Source organism: Brachyistius frenatus, unplaced genomic scaffold (genome assembly GCF_029030835.1).
Source record: "Brachyistius frenatus isolate BFR_SWC_R1_liver_20210118 unplaced genomic scaffold, ASM2903083v1 Contig_17, whole genome shotgun sequence".
Lineage (NCBI taxonomy): Eukaryota > Metazoa > Chordata > Actinopteri > Embiotocidae > Brachyistius > Brachyistius frenatus.
This window is the reverse complement of record NW_027210616.1, coordinates 4,514,327-4,532,990: the sequence shown is the minus strand read 5'-3', so window position 1 is coordinate 4,532,990 and position 18,664 is coordinate 4,514,327. Positions and strand designations below refer to the sequence as shown.

Below are 18,664 nucleotides of genomic sequence, written 5' to 3'. Positions count from 1 at the left end.
AGTGGTACGAGTCGGCACTTCGTGTCCCTTCACGGAAAGACCCGAGAGCGGCCTACTTTCCTCTTCTGACTAGACAACCTCCTGCATCTGTTTCAGCCGTATTTATTTTTATTTTTTTTAAATGTCAGCATACGTATTAAGTATGAGTCAAGTTATTACTACGCACATTTTGTTGTTAACCTGTTAACCCACGTCGTAGGTAGTAGGTACATTATGTTAGTTTGTTTTGTTAAAAGCATTCACAAACTAATTTCATTTTTCAATTGAATTTTGTTTACGTAGCACCAAATCACAACATCGGCCCAAGTAATCTCAGGGCAATTTACAATGTCCTTACAAAAGATCCATACCACTTTATAGTAGGAAAGGAAATGTAACTAACATTTTTCACAGAAGATCAAGTAGGATAAGTTTAGTTTTTTGTTTTTTTGTCAAGTAAGTAAAACGAGGAATTTTTTTGAAGTGGACAAACTGGGTATATTGACCTTGTTTGGACACATTAAAATGGCAAGTTTTTTTTTTTGTGTGTGTACAGCTAATTACACAAACTGTACTGAAAATCCCATAAATGGTATTGATGTATGGTTTGCATGTGGCTGTTTTAGCTGCGGTCTTGATAAAAATGCAGATAAGTATGGGAAACTCTTGACCTAACTCATTGCCTCGACACAGATAATTAAACTAAAGGGAATTTCACACTTGAGCACAAACAAAAACACAGCAGAAATTGTTTAAAATTCAGAGTGGTATAAGTATGAAATATGTTTGACCATATATTGACATAATGATCTTTACCGCACAAGAAAGGTGATCAAGGGATCAAGGGATAGCGTGGGACAGCATGGGACAGTAACAAGCATTCACCACTAAGGGGAGCTACAACTCTGTGTAAGGACTTGTTTAAACAGCTGGAAGTTAAGTAGCAGTTAATGTGTTGCAGTTCAGTAATTTATTTACATTTGTTCCAGTCTCTTTAACATAACACAAAACAAGTTATATTTCTGGCAAATACATAGGTCTTGTTCACTGACGACATTTTGATTGGTCACAGTAGGAAAAGCACCGGTGTAAATAATGACATTCGTGATGGTTGAACTCAGTTCAGCTGCCTAAGCTTCAGGGTCCCGGTATTGTGGCACGCTGACTCACTGTGACACTGTCACGGCTTTCTGGGACACTTGGCTCGATCTGAGCCTATAGGTGTACAGTACTAAAGTAATCATCAACACCTGCACTTTTCCTGCTATGATGACAACTTAAAATGCATCTAGTGGAAAAGGTCTATTAAATGGTAGAAATTGTGTCAGTTTCAGGACCAGAAAAAAACAACAGCATTCAAATCCAGAGAACAATTTGAAACTCTTTCAAAGGTTTTTAACCTAGAACAGGATCGTTTGAGAATTTTGAGATGTGTGTTGATGATACACCGTAAGCATTGATTTTGAGCCATTGTAGTCCATCAGTCACACCGTCCCCCTTCTTCTCACAGCTTGGTCACACAATTTTTGCTCAACAGAAACATTCAATGTTGACACATCTCTATATGTGACATTTGGTTGACATAGTGTCCCCACTTGAGGAAAGGTTTTCTCAGTGTTGTTTTTGAGATTAATATGGTACCTGAATGATCTCATGTCTTTCACAGAGAACCTTGAATATCATCATTCATCGAGATTCGCTTCAGAAGTGTGAAAATGTAATTTGTCCGCGTTGTAGGATGGTTTCTTTGAATACCAGTCTTTTTTTCCAATATTACATTATTACCAACAAGTTGCCACAAACTGAATGAAAAGGAGTAAATTGTTTGGAGCAGCTCTTTGAACACATCGCAATAACATACAGAGGATTAATTTTATATAAACAAAGATTATGAGTACATTAGGGAACTGAATTTAGCAGGAAAAAGTCCACCTGTAAAAAACTAAAACTAAAATCCTCATTTATAATTATACCAGCATGCAGTGGAGTCAGGAATGTTGGACCTCGACATCACATGGAGCTGCAACATCATCATGCTCATGTTTCCAATTAGCCCTTTTGAGGATCACGAAGACTGCATAGCCCACTCTAGATCCACACTGTTTTTTAAGCTAAAAATAGTTCCACACAACTTACATATGACTACCCTGGGATTCCTTTTGAATGAAATGGGGGTCATAGGTGACAGGGATCTAGCCAATAGTAGTGTTTCCTGTTTAAACTGAAATAGTTTAAATCCTCAGAGAGCTATGGTTAGGAGAGCGAATGAAGCCATGACATTTATGGGTCTGATGGAGTCACACTGGACTGAACACTCACTGAATGTGAAAGTAAAGGGTTATTGTTTTAACTTGCTAGACAAGTCGTTGAGGGGAATTACTGCCTTAAATGAGTATTATTTTACTGAGAAGAAATAAAGTCATTCCATTTCTGTAATGACTTCTAAACACGCTGGTGAAATTGAGGCACTGCCTACATGGCGGTGGTGACAAAGTGCAGGTTGTCTGACATGCTCAAACATGCTGTGGTGGTGGGAGAGGGAATCTGCACTGGCAGGCTTCTCATCATCATCTTGAATTGTATGACTCACGCTTTGCAGCTTCTTTTATTCCTAAGAGACTTTAAAGCCAACAAAACTTCAGCCCACTGGCCTTCCACTGACAAAAACATAATATTATAGTAAACTCTGTCTCCTTAGTGATATCGCCCACTTTCAGCAAAACTATTAAAAACTTCACTCATCAGTACATGAAGACATGTTGGGAAACCATTGCAGACAAAACAGTGAACTGTATCAGTGGTACAATCTGTACGCAGTTATGTGTCTGCCTCCTGTGTTGTGCTTGGTTTCACCTGAGAGGTGAGTTTAGACATCCAGGAATGACCCACCTCCACATGATCATGACTGTTACAGAGTCACTGACACAATTCTATTTAAAATATAGTATTTATGTATGTGTAATGTATGGGTTTTAAAGTCTTTTAATGTTGCCTACTACATTGCATGTAACATAGATAGAGTATAACAGATAAGGAAAATCAATCTAAAACATGCTGATTGTTTGTGGTTCCTATAAACATTTCACATGCCGGTTTGCATTTGTCTCAGTCCATTCATCTTTCCTTATTTGAACAAGAGAGGAGCTCTGTCATTCAATGTAACCACAAAAGTATGAGCTAACATTCACAAATAGCATATAGTGTACGTTTCTAGAAGTGTCTCTATATGTACTGCATGTTTCTATCTTTGTCTAAGAGTGTCATTAGCAGATCACCCACATTGTGACAGACTGACACTCAAGTATTCAGCCAAATTTCTTTTGAAATGTAATGTATGTTTGTTTCTGTGTATTTAAGACTTAACTCATTCCAAAAGAAAAATGAAACAACCAGGATCCGATTTTCTTTTCTTTTTTGTGGCACCTATGCATTATTAGTGTCAGAAAACCTGTCCAGAGTTATTTTAAAATGCTGACAAAATAACTAATAACTGCTACTGTGCTGACAATGTGAGAACATTTATGTAAAGATTGTCCAGTTCCTGAATGTTTCATGAATGTAGAAATGAATCACTCAAAGTTGCGATAACAAGAACCTTCATTACCCAATTACAGAGAAGTTGTTGAAACTTAGCAGCTCCTGACGTTGCATACAGGTGGTGGGTGAAAGAGATGGTTGTCTTATGTAGCCAAAACATTCAGAAGCTTAAAGCTAAAAAAAAACAAAAGCCTGTAGAGATGGGGGAGGTTTGTGGAGAATCAACTACTTAACTTCCCAAATACATTCCCAGACCAAACACCGCTCTGTGTGTTGTTCTGCATAAAAGGTTGGATACTGGGCTGTGCTGAGGGTGGACATATTACGCAGAGTGCGAGTTTGTGACATCACAAACTTACAGAAGTCCAAACAGCTCTGTTGCTGAGTACGCATTGTGTGTACTTCTACATGGATTGATTGTTTGGACACGTTCACAGTATTTATGTAGCATCTAGGTTTACGTTATAATCATAAAAGAAAAAAATAATATTTTGACCTAATGATAGCAGCAGTACAGTCAGGGAATGACTATTAATTACAATTATTACCGAGGAGGACATGAATGTGCGGTGAACTCACCAATTGTGTCATTTGGTCAGTTTACACAGTCAAACTATGATTCATATTTCAAAAATCCTGGGAACTATGATTACCCAAGAATTAAAAATGGGGAATGAAAACAGTTTAATCTGGGAATATGATCAGTTCAAAAGCTTGGTCTGCCGCAGGAAGTGTAACTTTACTTTTCCTCAAAACGACCACCCAGCATGTGAGGCTGTGTCATCTAGCTGGAAAGAAATATCCTTTGGATGTAATACATAATAACAAAAAACAAGATGCAAGGGACATTTCTCACCCCAGACACCATGGGTTCTGAGCACCAATCCCTGGTCAATGCCAAAGTGCTTCTTCTCCAAAAGCCAGCTTGAACAACAAACTTTACAAAGAATTTGTTCAAGAGAGCATGTCATTTCCCCACCCATGACTCACCCACAATATACTTTAACGAGCATGTACGGCAAGTTAAATATTTAAAGAATCTGAAATTATGTGATTCATCAAGTTCATTATGAAGAAACAGATTACTATACGAGTGTTGTCCAAATCTACAAAGACTAAACTTTTTAGTTTTTGTGTACAGCATACCTGTTCTCATTTTCTTATGTGTGTATACAATAAATTCATGCACGTATGCAGCTGTATCTCATGTATATAAATCTAAACTCCTCATTTCCTCATAATTAAGAACATTAATCTTTGTAAAAGAGCAACTCTGTATTGTGTTTGTTTTCTCTCCAGAGTTTATCCATCTCACAGACATTTAATTTCCCCTGTGTACTCAGCCTTTGTCTTATGAATGTGCCATAAAAAAATGTTTGCCTTCATATAAACATAACAAAATGTAATATATACATACAAGGGCACAGTGTCACAGCCTTACATCTGTGTTGTTCTGTAACACTTGTCAAGAAATACTATAAAATTGTCCTTGAATATGCACACATGAAGCCATTTATTACCAGAAAAAGTCATCAAAGGTTGTTTTTTTCCCCATCTTTTTATCCTTTTATTTATTCGTAGAGACAGACCAAACAGGGAAAGCACTCACCCTTAAGAAAAAAAGATGGTGATGTTTCACAAAGAAGACACATTCATATCAACGGGACATTTATTTTACTGGGGATAAATCCTTTCTTCTCATCTCGCATGTCCAGAAAAGGGCCTCATTTCTTGATAAAAAAAAATTAAAAAAAAGTGTCAGTGTTGGTTCTTGTATAACATATTCTCTACAGCTGTATAAAAGAGATTATTTAATTTAAACTTTGCCTGTAAACAGAGATGAGTCTTCTGCCCTGGTTATTTTCCTCTCATCTGTGCCACAGTGGCCCTTGGAATTAAAAAAAAAAAAAAAAAACTCGCCTACTTTGCCAGTTTTACACCATAAAAGGATAAGAAAGCAAAAAGCTTTTGTCGTTCCTCTCCAGGTCGTCCCAATGGGGACAACAAGAGGTGGTGGGGGTCCATCATAAATACACATTCTTGCATTCTTCACTCCCCAACACTCAAACACACACTGAAGTGACCTTACGTCCTGTTTTTTTCCACGAGAACACCTGCGCGGAGTATGCAGGAAGTTTAGCTTTTAAAAGAAGAAATAAAAAAAAAACGGACCGCTACACCTACAGATTGCACAAACACATACTGCAACAAGCACAAGCCTGCCTGCTGCTGCTACTCAGCAAATTGATATGCAAAACGACACTCACGCACACGGTTACTCCCCCGCCCTCTTCTCTCCCCAACACACATTTACCCACACATTCCAGATTAAATAAATAAATAAAAGCAATGATGACCGGCTGGGAGCCATGTCGAAAAGAAGACGGGGCAAAGTACAAAAAGACAGCGCATGAAAGAGAGAGGGAGGGAGGGAGGGAGGGAGAGGCACGGAGGGGATAAAACGAGGGGGTGTTGAGGAGGAGGAGAGAGTCTGAGAGAGAAACAGCTTACGACGGTGAGAACTGAAGACAGTTGTGAGCACACAGTGAGAGCAGCCAGAGAGGGAACAAAGGACAAAGAAAAATACAGACGTGAGATATTCATCCACTTTAAACAGGTACGGTTTTCAGTTATTTTGTTTTCATTCATTTTATCACCATATGCTGATATGTGTTATCCACGTGTAAAACAATGTAGCGGTTTAATTTTCATTCTTAAAGACTTCATCTTTATCAGCATTTAAGTGGACGAGGAAAGATTTTCGGACTATTACAGTTGATTTTAAAAATCAATCAGCGTAAACTGTAAATCAGATTGCTTTTTGTTTTCAATTTTGAGTTCCCACAGAACTCATCTGGCTCGCTGCCAGGAGAAAATGGATGCGCTGATGCGGGTCACCTCAATTGTTACATCCTCCAGCACTCTGCGGTTATTTATTCAACGGTGTAGAATGGAAACTAGAACATTGCAAATGTTTGATTGAACACAGAGGCCTTTCCAAGCTATAAACTGTAGTAAATAGCATCCAGTTCGCTTAAATCTGACCAAAGAACTTTATTTTATTGTCTTGCCACTCTCAGCCTTTCTTCTCTTTTTGTTCTTGGACACATCATAATACTGAAACTTAAAACAAATCTTAGAGTCTATTGCACCCTATGTTTTACTCCTTGGTACCTCTGTGGATCCTTGTTGTCATGGTATTTTCTGTATTTTGTTTCTATCTGTCACGGACCACATCTGACTTCCTGATTTTTGTTTCTTCTTTCCTCTTCTAATTTCTTCATTCTGTGTAATTTTGAGCTACAGTATGAGGTCAACAGAGAAACAATAAGCAATGAACTTGTATTTCTTCTCTTAGACTGAATGGATGAAAATAACAGTGTTAGTGGTCGATTTATGGCTGTATCAGGACTAATATTTTACAACTAATTCTCATCACTCTTATCATTTCTGTCCCTAGAGATGATGTCACTGAGCAGGAACTTGGCAGCACTTCTGTTATTCCTGAGTGTATCACCTCTCATGCACTCCCACATCTTCATTCATGCTGCCTCCACTTCCCCACCCATCACTCGCTCACGGATCATATTCCTGACTGGCCTGGGCTCAGATGCTGACTATGAAGATGAATATGCTGACAACCACAGCTCTCCTCCTGAACTCTTGCCCTCTGTGAAGACCCCCCTTCTCCACCAGGAACCTCAGTTCTGCCAGTACAACCCCTGCATGGAGAATCAGGAGCCCTGTCCCCATCTTTCCAGCAAGACTGGGTGCCTCTGTCCTGGGATAAGTGGAGCTGACGAGCCTCCTCACCCACCACGTATCCAAGCACTGCTGCCAGTCAGCGAAGGGGTTAACAGAGGAAAGATAGAGGTGCAGTGGTGTGCTCCATCTTCTGTGGTGTCTCAGTACAGAGTGGTCATCGAGGGAAGTGGCGGCGATGCCCTGGAGTTTGGGGGTGGCTTGCGACAAGGTTTGGTGGGATCTTTGGAGGTGGGAACTAAAGTGTGTGTGGAGGCGATGAACAGTGCAGGATACAGCAGCCCCTCAGATTTCTCCTGTAAGCGGTATGACTCTCCTCAGTCTTCTGACCATAAACTGGTGGCCTGGGTCATTGGAGGAGGAATCGCTCTCCTTCTACTTCTTGTCATAGCAGCTGTGATCCTGTGGAAACATCAAATGTGTCAAAAGGCTAAGAGAGACTCCACTGACGGACTGGGGAACCCCTCTTACAGCACAGAGGGAGCACTATGATCCATACGAGCAAGGACAATCCATCCCAGTCACACTGAACAGGCTCCTTAATATGTTGGGCGCAGCAACAGTGTGATCATGAATACAAGCCAATAGGAAAGTCGTTTAAACTCCTGTTTCAAGGAATCTCTAAATATAATGCTAAAAAAGAGCACTAGTGCTAATGGAACAACAGTAACAAATGGTTAAATGTGTAATTTTGGGATTAGAACTACAGGTTTATTTGCTGGCAAATTAACCTCTTTAGATTTATTGTAGTGTACGTTTTATGTTTAATTCTATCATACCTGAATTTAATTGCACATAATATTTTATAGGATGCAGCTACTGACTAAAATTCTTATAATAAAAATATTTTAATAAAAACTATGTAAATGTCCTGGTCAATTTTTTTTTTTTTTTTTTTCCTTTAATTGAAAAGGTTTTCCATATGACTGCAATTTATACTATACAGCTTAGTGATATAACAAAGAAAATATATCTAACATATTTTGCAGGTGTTATTTTGAGAATTTAGAATGTACGAGTTTTTATAACTTACGGAAAGGATATAAAGACTTCCTCCGCACCCGTCTGTACTTATGTAACTTCAAATTGTATTTTGAAAGTCTTATACAGCAATGCTACAGAGCGATACGGCCCCCAGTGAGAAGTTTTATTTTATTGGCTACCTGATAAGGTCGTCCGGGCTAAGACCCGCCTTCCCATGTCATCTCAGCCAATGATCTGTCACCAAACAATGCCAGGAAGAAGGTGTACTGTTTTTAACGACATGTCATTACGATTATACACTTAAAACTCCACACATCAACTAGGATGGCGAACACAGGTGAGTCTTTTCTTTTTTAACTTACTGTAACAGATGTAATTTAACGCTATTTTAATTTTACGAGTGAACTGAAACGTCCCGAATAATACTTACGCTAACACTTCTTTTAATAATAGTTCAAAACTAGCGCGGGTAAAGAGGCTTTAAAAGCAGCTGTAGTTATATAAACTGCGTACTGCGTTGACGGTTTTGGGTCCCAGTTTATAAGATTTACTTTGTGCACAACTAGTCTAATACATGAGGAAACGGTTCCTTGTTTAAAAAAAAAAATTATACTCGTACGTATACCAGTATGATTCAGAGTGACTCGGCATTAAATCAGTCTTGACGCCTGTCTCCTTAGGGAAAGGTTACTACCCGAGCAACAATTGCAGCATGATAATGGGCTGCATACCAATTGTACCATATACTCCTAATTTCCACACACACACGTTAGTGCCAACATAAGGGATTAATCTTCTGGTGAGGAATGTGCCCTCAAAGTGGAGGTGCACTTCAGGGTTTCCTGTTTAGATCAGTTCTGTAGTCTTGCCTGGCTCCAAACCTCTTTAATCCTCACCCAAGAAAATGTTTGTGGGTGATTTTTAAATACAAGCAGGTATGAACAAAGAGCAGTTTGTTCTTGTTTGTCTCTCCTCACCTGTTGTAAATTACTGAGACATTTGAATGTAAATTAGCATTGCTGTGGCACTAAATGGAGTCAGTAACTAACTAAGAGCAAAAACTTTTTATAATTATATTGGCCAAAATTATATTGGTTTCGTCATGGTTGACAGCAGTTGTCTTTACTGTTTGATAAATCCCTGATTATCAGGCTGCTTGCATGTCCCTCTGTGTGTAAGGACTCCATACTCCAGGAGATATATTACATATAACCGATCATCACACTTACTTTTCATATGAAATGGGTTGTTAGTTATATATTCTTGTGTCAAGATGGTTTTATCCCCTGAAGCCTAAATGGTGTTAAAAATGTGAATGGAGCAATTTCATGGGAATATTTTTCAAAGGCGCTTTTATTGCATTTCCTTTCTTATTGCCAGGCACCAAGGAAATCACCTATGAGGATCTGAAGGCGCTTCTAGGAAAGAGCCAGAGTCTCTTTCTGGTTGATGTTCGCACAAAAGAGGAAGTGGATAAAGGAAATATTCCTGGATCCGTTCATATTCCAGGTGAGCTTGTTCATTTACATGGAGGGAAATAAAGACAATCAAGGTTATGTGCAGTTTTTTTGTTTTTTTTTAATCCTCAAGCTCAAAGCAAAGTTTTCCTGGATGTGTTGTAGTGCTGACTGGATATGTAAATGTACAGTGGTGGACAGGAATTTCTGTAATCTAGTATGGTTTTTCTGGTTCTGTATGTTTTGCATTAACGATTCATGTCCTCTCTTCTACTCTTTACTGCTGTAGTTGATGCAATAGAAACTGCTCTTGCAATGAACCCAGAAGAATTTAAGACCAAGTACGGAGTCAACAAGCCGCCACTGGGTGCACCAGAGCTGGTGTTTCACTGCCAGATGGGCAAGCGAGGGGGGATGGCCACAAGCAAGGCCCATGAACTAGGATACGTCAAGTAAATAAGTTATTTTTCACTATACTGTATATAAAACATGCACTGCCCATCATGTATTTAAAACAGTCCAAGTGTCCTACATGGTGCTTACTACTTATGTCATGTCATGTGTTTTATTTGCCTGTCGTCATGACATATGTTTAGATTTATACTGAATGTTTCATATGTAATGATGACAAACAATCATCTTCTGTTCCTCTGTCCTCTGTTTCAGTGCACGTAATTTTACCGGTGGATACAAGGAGTGGTCTGAGAAAGAAGGAAAGTGATTCATGTTGAGGGAGAGTTTCATGTACAAATAGAAATTGTGAAATCTAGACAGGCAAAATAGATTATACTCGGATATTGGTTTGTTTTCATACAGTTCATAATTGTGTTTTAAATGTATGAACAAATATAAATAAAATTTGTTTTTTACTCTGAAGTTTGTGGGGGTTATGGATGACAAAAAAAAAAAAATTGCTGCTTGCTTTCTTTTGAGTGGTTTTATTATATGAGGAAGTATTCACAGTTTAAATACACATACATTTGGTCTGCTCTTTATCATACATTGGAAGAATCCAAAATATATAGTTCATATATTGTGTGTGTATGTATGTATATACAGTAGTAAGTAAGTACAAGTGATCAACATAGTGTTTTATTGTTCGCATTCAAGGTTGTTTTTATCTGACAAATCTTTCCATAAGATCTTTGCAGACAATATCTGTAAAATTTGACTGTTTTTTTTTATTTTTAATAAAAGTAAATAAAAAGTAAATGGGTTTTAATCCTCCACACCAAACTACAGACCGGACAGTGAAGAGAAAGGCTGGATACATTTTAGACTATAATGTAGTGAGATGAAATGCACAGAAATAGTTTAATTAATGAATTAGGGGTTATTGTTTTAATTAGCTTTTTTTTTAATTTCTTTAAATAGTTTGCCTGGTGGTTCTGAAGGGGGAATAAACATTCATCACAGCAGACATTTTTACTCTTAACTTGGGGGGGGGGGGCGCAGGTGTATTGGGGGAGGTCAAAGTTGTGTACATGCTGTCACTGTCATGGTTTACTAGATCATTTAATGGAAGTGAGCCATCATTAATTTCACCTGGGCTTTCCTACAGTGAGGTCAGATATCTACTGTAAGAATGGCCTATCTGGACCGGACACGTGACCTCTGTATTTAACTCCTGGTCCTTTCAGGTGCATAAAATGAAATTGTCAATTCTACAACAATAGAAAAACACATTTGTTTTTTTTATTTATGGACTATGTAAAATCAGTTATTCACTTGTGAAATGTAGAAAAACAACATTGCTAGGTTCAGTGAAAAAAAAAAAAAAAAAACGTTATTGTGTTGGTAAACAGTCTTGTAGGAAAACAGTCTTGATTATACAAATCTGGCACGTGCTCAGCCCGTGAAGCGCGCGCATTAGGCAGTAAATAACACCAAAAACAAAAACAACCTGAAGATGCTGAGAGACCTACAGCAGGTAATGGCTCCAATTAGGTTCCTCCAGAATCACTAACTCTGCGGACGTAAAACACGGTTTTAATAGACCCGCTTGTAATTGTTCAATAATAATAATGATAGCTCTTCAACATTTGTGCCAACTAGCGAAGTGTAGATACCATTAGCTTGCGAAGCTAGTAGTTGTTTGTTTGTTTTTTTTGCAATCACCTCTCCAGGTGCTGAGGTTGATCATGCTCATGGGAAAGCAGAGACAGCAGCATGGTTCAAAGACCACAGGAGGACTTTTGGTACTTTTGTGGACGGAATCTGGAACTTCTTTCCAAAGACTAATCTGCACTGGTAAATTTGAATCCATCACCATGTTCTTGTAACCTGAGCTGTTTCTTCCTGGTGAGCAAGGAGTGCTTTGAAGTGGGCTCTGCCATTTTATTGACTGGAAATAGTTATCAAAATTAAAAATGTGCCTGAATAAAGTGAGGTTATTCTGACAGTAAATTATCTGTATGCTTGAGCCCCAATATTTCAGATAAATGTAAAATGTGGGTAAACAAGTAGCTTCAAACTGCTACCAATAGGATTGTAAAGAAAGTAATTCACGTTAGATGTGTCTAAAAAAAAAATAACAATAGTAACATACATATAAACTATCCATATGAAAAATGAAATGATGTAAAAGATTTAAAAACAAATGTAGAATATGGTTTAAATAATTTAAATATGACAATGTTTTGGTCACTGAGGCATGACAGCACATTCATTTGTAGAATAAACTATACATTATCTATATACCCTGCATTATAAAGGGAATCTGAATGTTGCCTGCAGCTGTTAAAATAAGGTAAATATAGTACAAGATGCACCACTGATCTCTTTTATGGTGCAGTTGCAGCAGCCGGTCCCTGGTGCTCAGGTATTAAAATGAAAGCACTCCAACCTGGTATGTAGTCACACTTTTAAAACGTACACACGTCTTCAGCCTTCAGGCACTACATGACCACTGTTATTGCTCCATTAGTCCTAACAGATTTGAAGGAGATCATGTTTCCCTGTGTGTGGCCATTTCCCAAGCCGGACCCTGAGGAGCTGAGCGCCTTCACGGACGCGTATGGTTCGCTCAGATTACTTCTGTCTTTTCAGGTGCAAACAACATCATGATCATCTTGCATTTTATTAGCCTCATTGCTGATTATTAAGCTCAGAGTAGACCTTTTTAAGCACAGCAGTAACTTATTGAAATATCTTAAGATATCTGTGTTGCTTCTGTTGTTTCTACTTATCTCTTGCTGCAGATGAAAGATGCAAGACATTGCACCTCAGAGTGGAAAGCTCATGTAGAGGCATTCCTACGCACCTTCAGTTTGGCTAACGCAGGGGTAGGAAAAGATCTGTTCCTCTGTCCACAATCGTATACCAAGTTAGACGGCAAAAACTTGACTTCTTTTTCATTTCTCACAGATAAAAATCCACCTCAAGATCAGAATCAATCAGCAGACTTCACAGCAGGAATATAGGTATAACTGCCACTATGCAGGATCAAGTTATAGCTCCCATTCAAATTCAAAAACTGTGCTTTGAGTTTAACGGCATTAAAAATGTCACTGCATTACACAGACGTTAGCTAGTTATTTTTGATTAAGTGTACAGTATATATTTGTACTGTAAACATACAGTATAAATGTAAGGTTTAAAGCTCATACACGTAAAGACTGTATTGCAGTAGATCACAGTTTCATAAATGCTTGCAGTGTTTTGGCTTTAACAAAGCATACATAGCAAACATATTAACAAACATTAAGACAAAGGCTGACTGAGTTAAACTCCGGTGTAAAATTGTTCATAAATGGAAATGACCAATGGAAATATCGACCTCTATTTTTATGAGGTGTTAATGTCCTGTTCATATTCTCTCAGAGTCAAGATCAAGAGTAAAGTTGCACAGGCAGACCAACCATCCCTGAACTTGGACGTCACCTGTTCTACACAGTCAGTAATGCTACTCTTGATGTTATTTTATGTGTACATGTTTATGTGGATCAACAGGCATGAATGTGTAAACCAAAAATAATATTATCCTCATCTGTTAGTGATCCCTAAACATTTGGGAAATACTGCTTCCGAGACAGGTCTGTTCACTGTGGTATGTACTTGTAGAAAGTGGTGGTCTCTTCTTGTGTGTAAAGGCCTCCACAGTGTGTGAAGACGGACTGCTGGTGTCAGGGAGGACACCCCGTCCTCGGAAGCAAGTTGCCTCTCAGCATCCCACCACAGGCCATGGATCAAGGCCTGTTCGGGGAGCTCAGGGTCCAGCTTGTTACACTGCTGAGCCCCTGTGTGCTGCAGTACCCCAATGTGGCAACAGAACTCACTCGCATACAAATATCCTTGACTGATTTGAGCGTTGTTCTGTTTGTGATGTTCATGGACAGAAAATCTGGGAGGAGAGAATGTAGAGGCGTCGTCTCAAATTGGGTCTCTACTTTCTACAAATGACATGGCTCTGCTGGCTTAACCAGGGGGTGCACACAGGGACAGTCTGTGGCTAAGTGTGAAGGCAGGGATGAGGAAGGACACCTCCATGTCTGAGGTCATGGTACTCCCGTCCCCGTTCCTTTAGATTGGCAGTGAGACGCTGTCTCAGTGAAGGAGGTCAGTTATCTCGGGGCTTGTGAGTGAGGGTAAATGTCGTGCAATGCTTGACCGAAACTAGTTCGTGAAACGTGTAATCTGACCTAATTGGTAATCAAAAGTGTTTATAGCTGTTCCCAACAGCCGCAGTCAAATGTGAACAGCTGGCCTTCATAGATATAAGAGAGGCAAGATATTGTTTAAATATGAGGATGATTGGAAGTTATTTAGGCACTCAGTATTTCACATGAAAAGTGCCACAAATAGTTGTGTAACACAAGAAAAAAAAAAGAGAGCTCTGGAAAATTGTCCAAACCCGGAGTACTTTTCTTGTGTCTGCACAGCTGCCCAATCATATTAGTGAGTGTGAATATCGGATCGTTTCGGAAAGTTACAGGATGGGTAAAACACAACCACTCTCAGAGAGGCGGTGGGATAGGGGGTTTCCAAACCTTTCCCAACATGCAACAGGCATTTCAGATGGAGCACACGGGCCCGAATGCAGCTGAAAGGCGAGGCTCTCGATGAACCATTCAGTCTCCTGCATGCTGTAGCCCTCACCCCGGGCCATGAGCGTTGGAATGACCAAAACAATTCAAACAATACATACAACCAACATGTAATACGACAAGGTGGCTGGGCTCTCTGTTGATTCACTCGAAGTGATTTGGGCATCTGGTGTGGATTAGTCTTCCTTGACATGACATGTTTTCAGATGTTGGTATACAGCCCCAGTAATGTTCCTGTCCCGGGCCCCTCTGGCTTTTTCCAAACCCTTCCTGCTGCTCTGGACTGTTGTCAGGAACTGAGCCTGGACAGACTTCACTGCTCCTCCCTCAAAGGTAAACAACCACCAATCGTGGGAACAATGCATACTGATGACAAGGATACATTTCAAGGCTTTAGCTAGAAGGTCTAGTTTTCCAATGAAATGTGTCATAATTGAAGCTGAGATAGGTCCGGAGTAGAGGACACTTAAGCCTGTCTTAAAAAGACACATTCGGAAACGTTTAAATCTTGGATTTGTTACCTCTTGATTACGAGGACAACTAATCGCAACCACCTGTGTGTGTTTGTTAGAGATGGGATACAAAGCCCTGGCCTGAAGTTGCTTATAAATACTTTAATGGATCACATGAGCCCATATTTTCAATGAGAGGCAAAAAACCAAAACAATAAATGTAGGGGGGGAAAAAAAGCACACACAAAGCACAAAAACAACAACTTTAAAGTGACAGTACTTGGAGAGAATGGATGACAGAATTTCCTTTTTTTGACGGTGCTGCAAATCTCCACTCCAGACCTCAAATGATTGTCACTGCATTTTGACAACCCATCTCCTGAGAGTTATGTTCATGTGCAACGAATCTGCACTTTAAACTGTTGAACATTTGGTTCTGATTCAACATTTATTATTGAATGCACATCGCAAAACAGAGATCTGAAGTTTGGACCTTGGGGTTGGAGAAAGGGTTTAAAGTATGTTTGACTGGAAACTGAAAGACTGAAGTTCCCATTCTGTCTAAAAATGGAATTAAGTGTTTAAATTTGTTTCAGTAACTTGGGGTCTGTTGCCAAAATTGAAACTACACCGTAACCATGTCTGAATTTGCCTTTTATAAAATGAAACACTGAAAAAAAAGATTTAAAAAATGCGATAAGAGTCTACAGCCATGCTCATAGTTTTGGGAGGAGCAGTGTTTCATTCTGCGAAACGCTAATGCCAGCGTGGTTACATCGTCACAATGAAATGCTAACATGCATGTGTAATGTTTCCTGTGCTCAACGTGTTAGTTTAGGTTTGTTTTGCAGGTATGTGGTCATAAAGCAAAGTGGGTACAAATAAAAAAAAAAAATGTACTTGATAGCGGAAGGAGAACAGTCAGGTTCCAAATCATCCTGATGGTGGTGGTTTTATGTGGAAATCTATCCAATAGTTGTGAAGACATGTAAGGAAAAGTCAGCCTCAGCAAAGTCATTAGAGTTTATCCTCTGGAGACCATGAATGTCTGTACCAAATTTCATCACAATCCATGTGACAGTTGTTTTTCTGATTTTATTCTGGACCAAAATGGTGAATAGACAGCCCAACATTAACAATGTAATCCATTATATTTTCCCCAAAATGTATTTTGATAATGCAAGCTAGAAACAAAGGAGTGTGATTGTCTTGTAAAGTCAAAACATCAAAATGATTTCATGTTTTTTCTTGTCAATAAATATTTAAGAAGCAGGAGGCCAGCCTTCGGTAAAATAGATCAAATACTCCACGTGTTCAGACAGCATTGATCAGATCTGAATTTAAGGTGGTGTCATCACAGTGTTCATCTAATCCCAATTCAAGATTTTCTTGGATGCAAAACTCTTCAGTTAATTCAGATGTGAAAAACTGATGGACCCTTCAGTCTGGAAACTAAAGTTAGTCATTACTTACTCTTAACTGTCTTGCACAAACAGAGACCGCAAGATAACAATCAAAAATGTGCTAATTTCTCAGAAGCTGGTCTTTCTTAATATATCCATTTGTTTATTGTGTAAATTACACAATGAATCACAAACACAAGTACAACCACAAGATAAATCATCAGCTTATTCAGTCACGATATCCAATTTTAACTGAGTCCCATGATGCAGCCTGCTTCACTCCCTGCTCGAAAGAAAGATCTTCTGTTGCAAATTATTAGTGACGTTTGATTTAAAGGGACACATTTGAGGTGCTAATGTTGTTATTTTAAACCCAAGAAAAGAACTCAGCTTTTGAACGTAGAACTGTAAAACCAAATGTTTCATCAATTATTTACCCAACCCCAAGGTGTGTCTTCTATTACCACACCGTTAGGTACATGTTGGGATTGTTACCACCCAGTGATGCACCACGGTGCCTTTACTCAACCAGTGCAGACTTACAGTACAGTGTGTATACTGTTTAAGGTCATTTCCAATAATCACATTTCCCCTCTCTTTCCCCTCGCATCTCGGACTGTGCACTGAACAACGTCCCGTGCAGATGTTTTCCCCAGCGGTGGCACTGTGTTCACAGTAGAGCAAGAATCAAGTGATTCCCCAGTGCAGCAGAGCCTCCTGCTTTTCTTCTTCCTACAGCACAGTGACCCCTTCACCTCCCAGCTGACTGATATTATGGGTGAGAAAACGCTGCAGCATTTTTTTTTTATTCACAAAGCACTGGGTTGAATATGGTCTTATTTTCAATGTTTACAGCTACAGAGGCGTTGATAGAGCACCACCTGGAGGATATTCTGAACAACAACAGGCAGGCCGTCACAGCAGCCCTGCAGACGGAGCTGAGGAACACACTGAAAGCACAAAACCACAGAAAAAAGGCAAGAGGAAGATACATGGACACACACTCCAGCAAACCATACTACTTTCATATGGTAGTTTGTAGTAATTAACAGTAATTCGATTAATTGATTTGACAGAATCATTTACCGAACAAAACATTTCCTGGTACAAATTTTTCATATCTGAAAATGTCCTGCTTTTTCTCCGTTTTAATTCATTTTTGAAATGTAAAAACAAGTAATATATTTAAGCATTACCTTGGACTCTCAGACTAAGCAATTAATGTATTAATAACGTGGAGTAATCGGAGAAAATAATCCACAGGTTAATGGAAACAAACAGTAATTGCTGCTCGAATAATATGTGTTTGTGTGTGCTGTGTGACATGTCAGAACCAAGACAAGCTGCATTCAGCTGCTGAGGTGATTCTCAGTTCATCCATCAGTATCGTGAGCTGTAGCAGTAACCTGGAGTTCAGAAACGCCTGTCTGGACCACATGAAGGTGTGAACAAATGGAATTCAAAAACAGTTCATGCAGATATTTGTTGTTAATTCTAAAATACAAGGGTGACAACTCTGACGAATATCAGGTTATGCGCATTCACTGTAACTACCTGTTACATGGAGGGATATGATGTACATGTGCAATATAGGTAGGATAGTGTGGCTAAAGTCAGTGTGCATACATACATAATGTACGTGTGCATCAGGTGCGTGATACTCGTGAATTGTCGGCCTCCCTCCGAGAATCACTGTGGAGAGTGACGTCATGGAAATTCATTCCCAGGAGCAAGTGCTATTCTGATCAGGTGAGTGAGATGTTTGCTTTTCACCAGCACCAGCCAGTTCCTACAGCAGCACCTCATTACTCTGTTCTTGAGCCCTAATCCAATGCGACATGATTGCTTCGACAGATGGAAGAACATCCTGAGAGTGATGAGGCCAACAGAACAGAAGTCTGAGAATGTTTGTGTTTGTCTTGAAAGACTTTTGATCTGGTTGAAGAGTGAGGAGGAAGTTCAAACGGAAATGAATATGCTTACAATTTAAAGTTTGCCAGCTGTGCATGCTGTAAATGTGCTGGTGACAGCGTTAGCTTTCACCC

At 39.2% G+C, this 18,664-nt stretch overlaps 3 protein-coding genes across 3 annotated transcripts; all 3 read left to right on the top strand.

The window, feature by feature from the left end:
- The first annotated feature begins 5,994 nt into the window (after positions 1 to 5,994).
- LOC138618630 (LRRN4 C-terminal-like protein) lies at positions 5,995 to 8,149 on the top strand. The gene is made up of 2 exons (XM_069694496.1): positions 5,995 to 6,133; positions 6,977 to 8,149. Exon 2 carries the CDS (start codon positions 6,979 to 6,981, stop codon positions 7,768 to 7,770), a length of 792 nt encoding a protein of 263 aa, XP_069550597.1. The 5' UTR covers positions 5,995 to 6,133; positions 6,977 to 6,978; the 3' UTR covers positions 7,771 to 8,149.
- A 265-nt stretch (positions 8,150 to 8,414) lies between these two features.
- tstd1 (thiosulfate sulfurtransferase like domain containing 1) lies at positions 8,415 to 10,595 on the top strand. The gene is made up of 4 exons (XM_069694497.1): positions 8,415 to 8,599; positions 9,643 to 9,771; positions 10,009 to 10,171; positions 10,386 to 10,595. Exons 1-4 carry the CDS (start codon positions 8,587 to 8,589, stop codon positions 10,438 to 10,440), a joined length of 360 nt encoding a protein of 119 aa, XP_069550598.1. The 5' UTR covers positions 8,415 to 8,586; the 3' UTR covers positions 10,441 to 10,595.
- A 1,033-nt stretch (positions 10,596 to 11,628) lies between these two features.
- On the top strand, positions 11,629 to 18,446 carry top6bl (TOP6B like initiator of meiotic double strand breaks). Its single transcript, XM_069694602.1, is given in 13 exon segments — positions 11,629 to 11,649; positions 11,795 to 11,969; positions 12,514 to 12,567; positions 12,655 to 12,767; positions 12,920 to 13,003; positions 13,086 to 13,141; positions 13,542 to 13,617; positions 13,782 to 14,027; positions 14,971 to 15,097; positions 17,263 to 17,397; positions 17,475 to 17,596; positions 17,951 to 18,061; positions 18,270 to 18,446. Coding segments are annotated over 13 exon segments (1,497 nt in total).
- Positions 18,447 to 18,664: the final 218 nt, after the last annotated feature.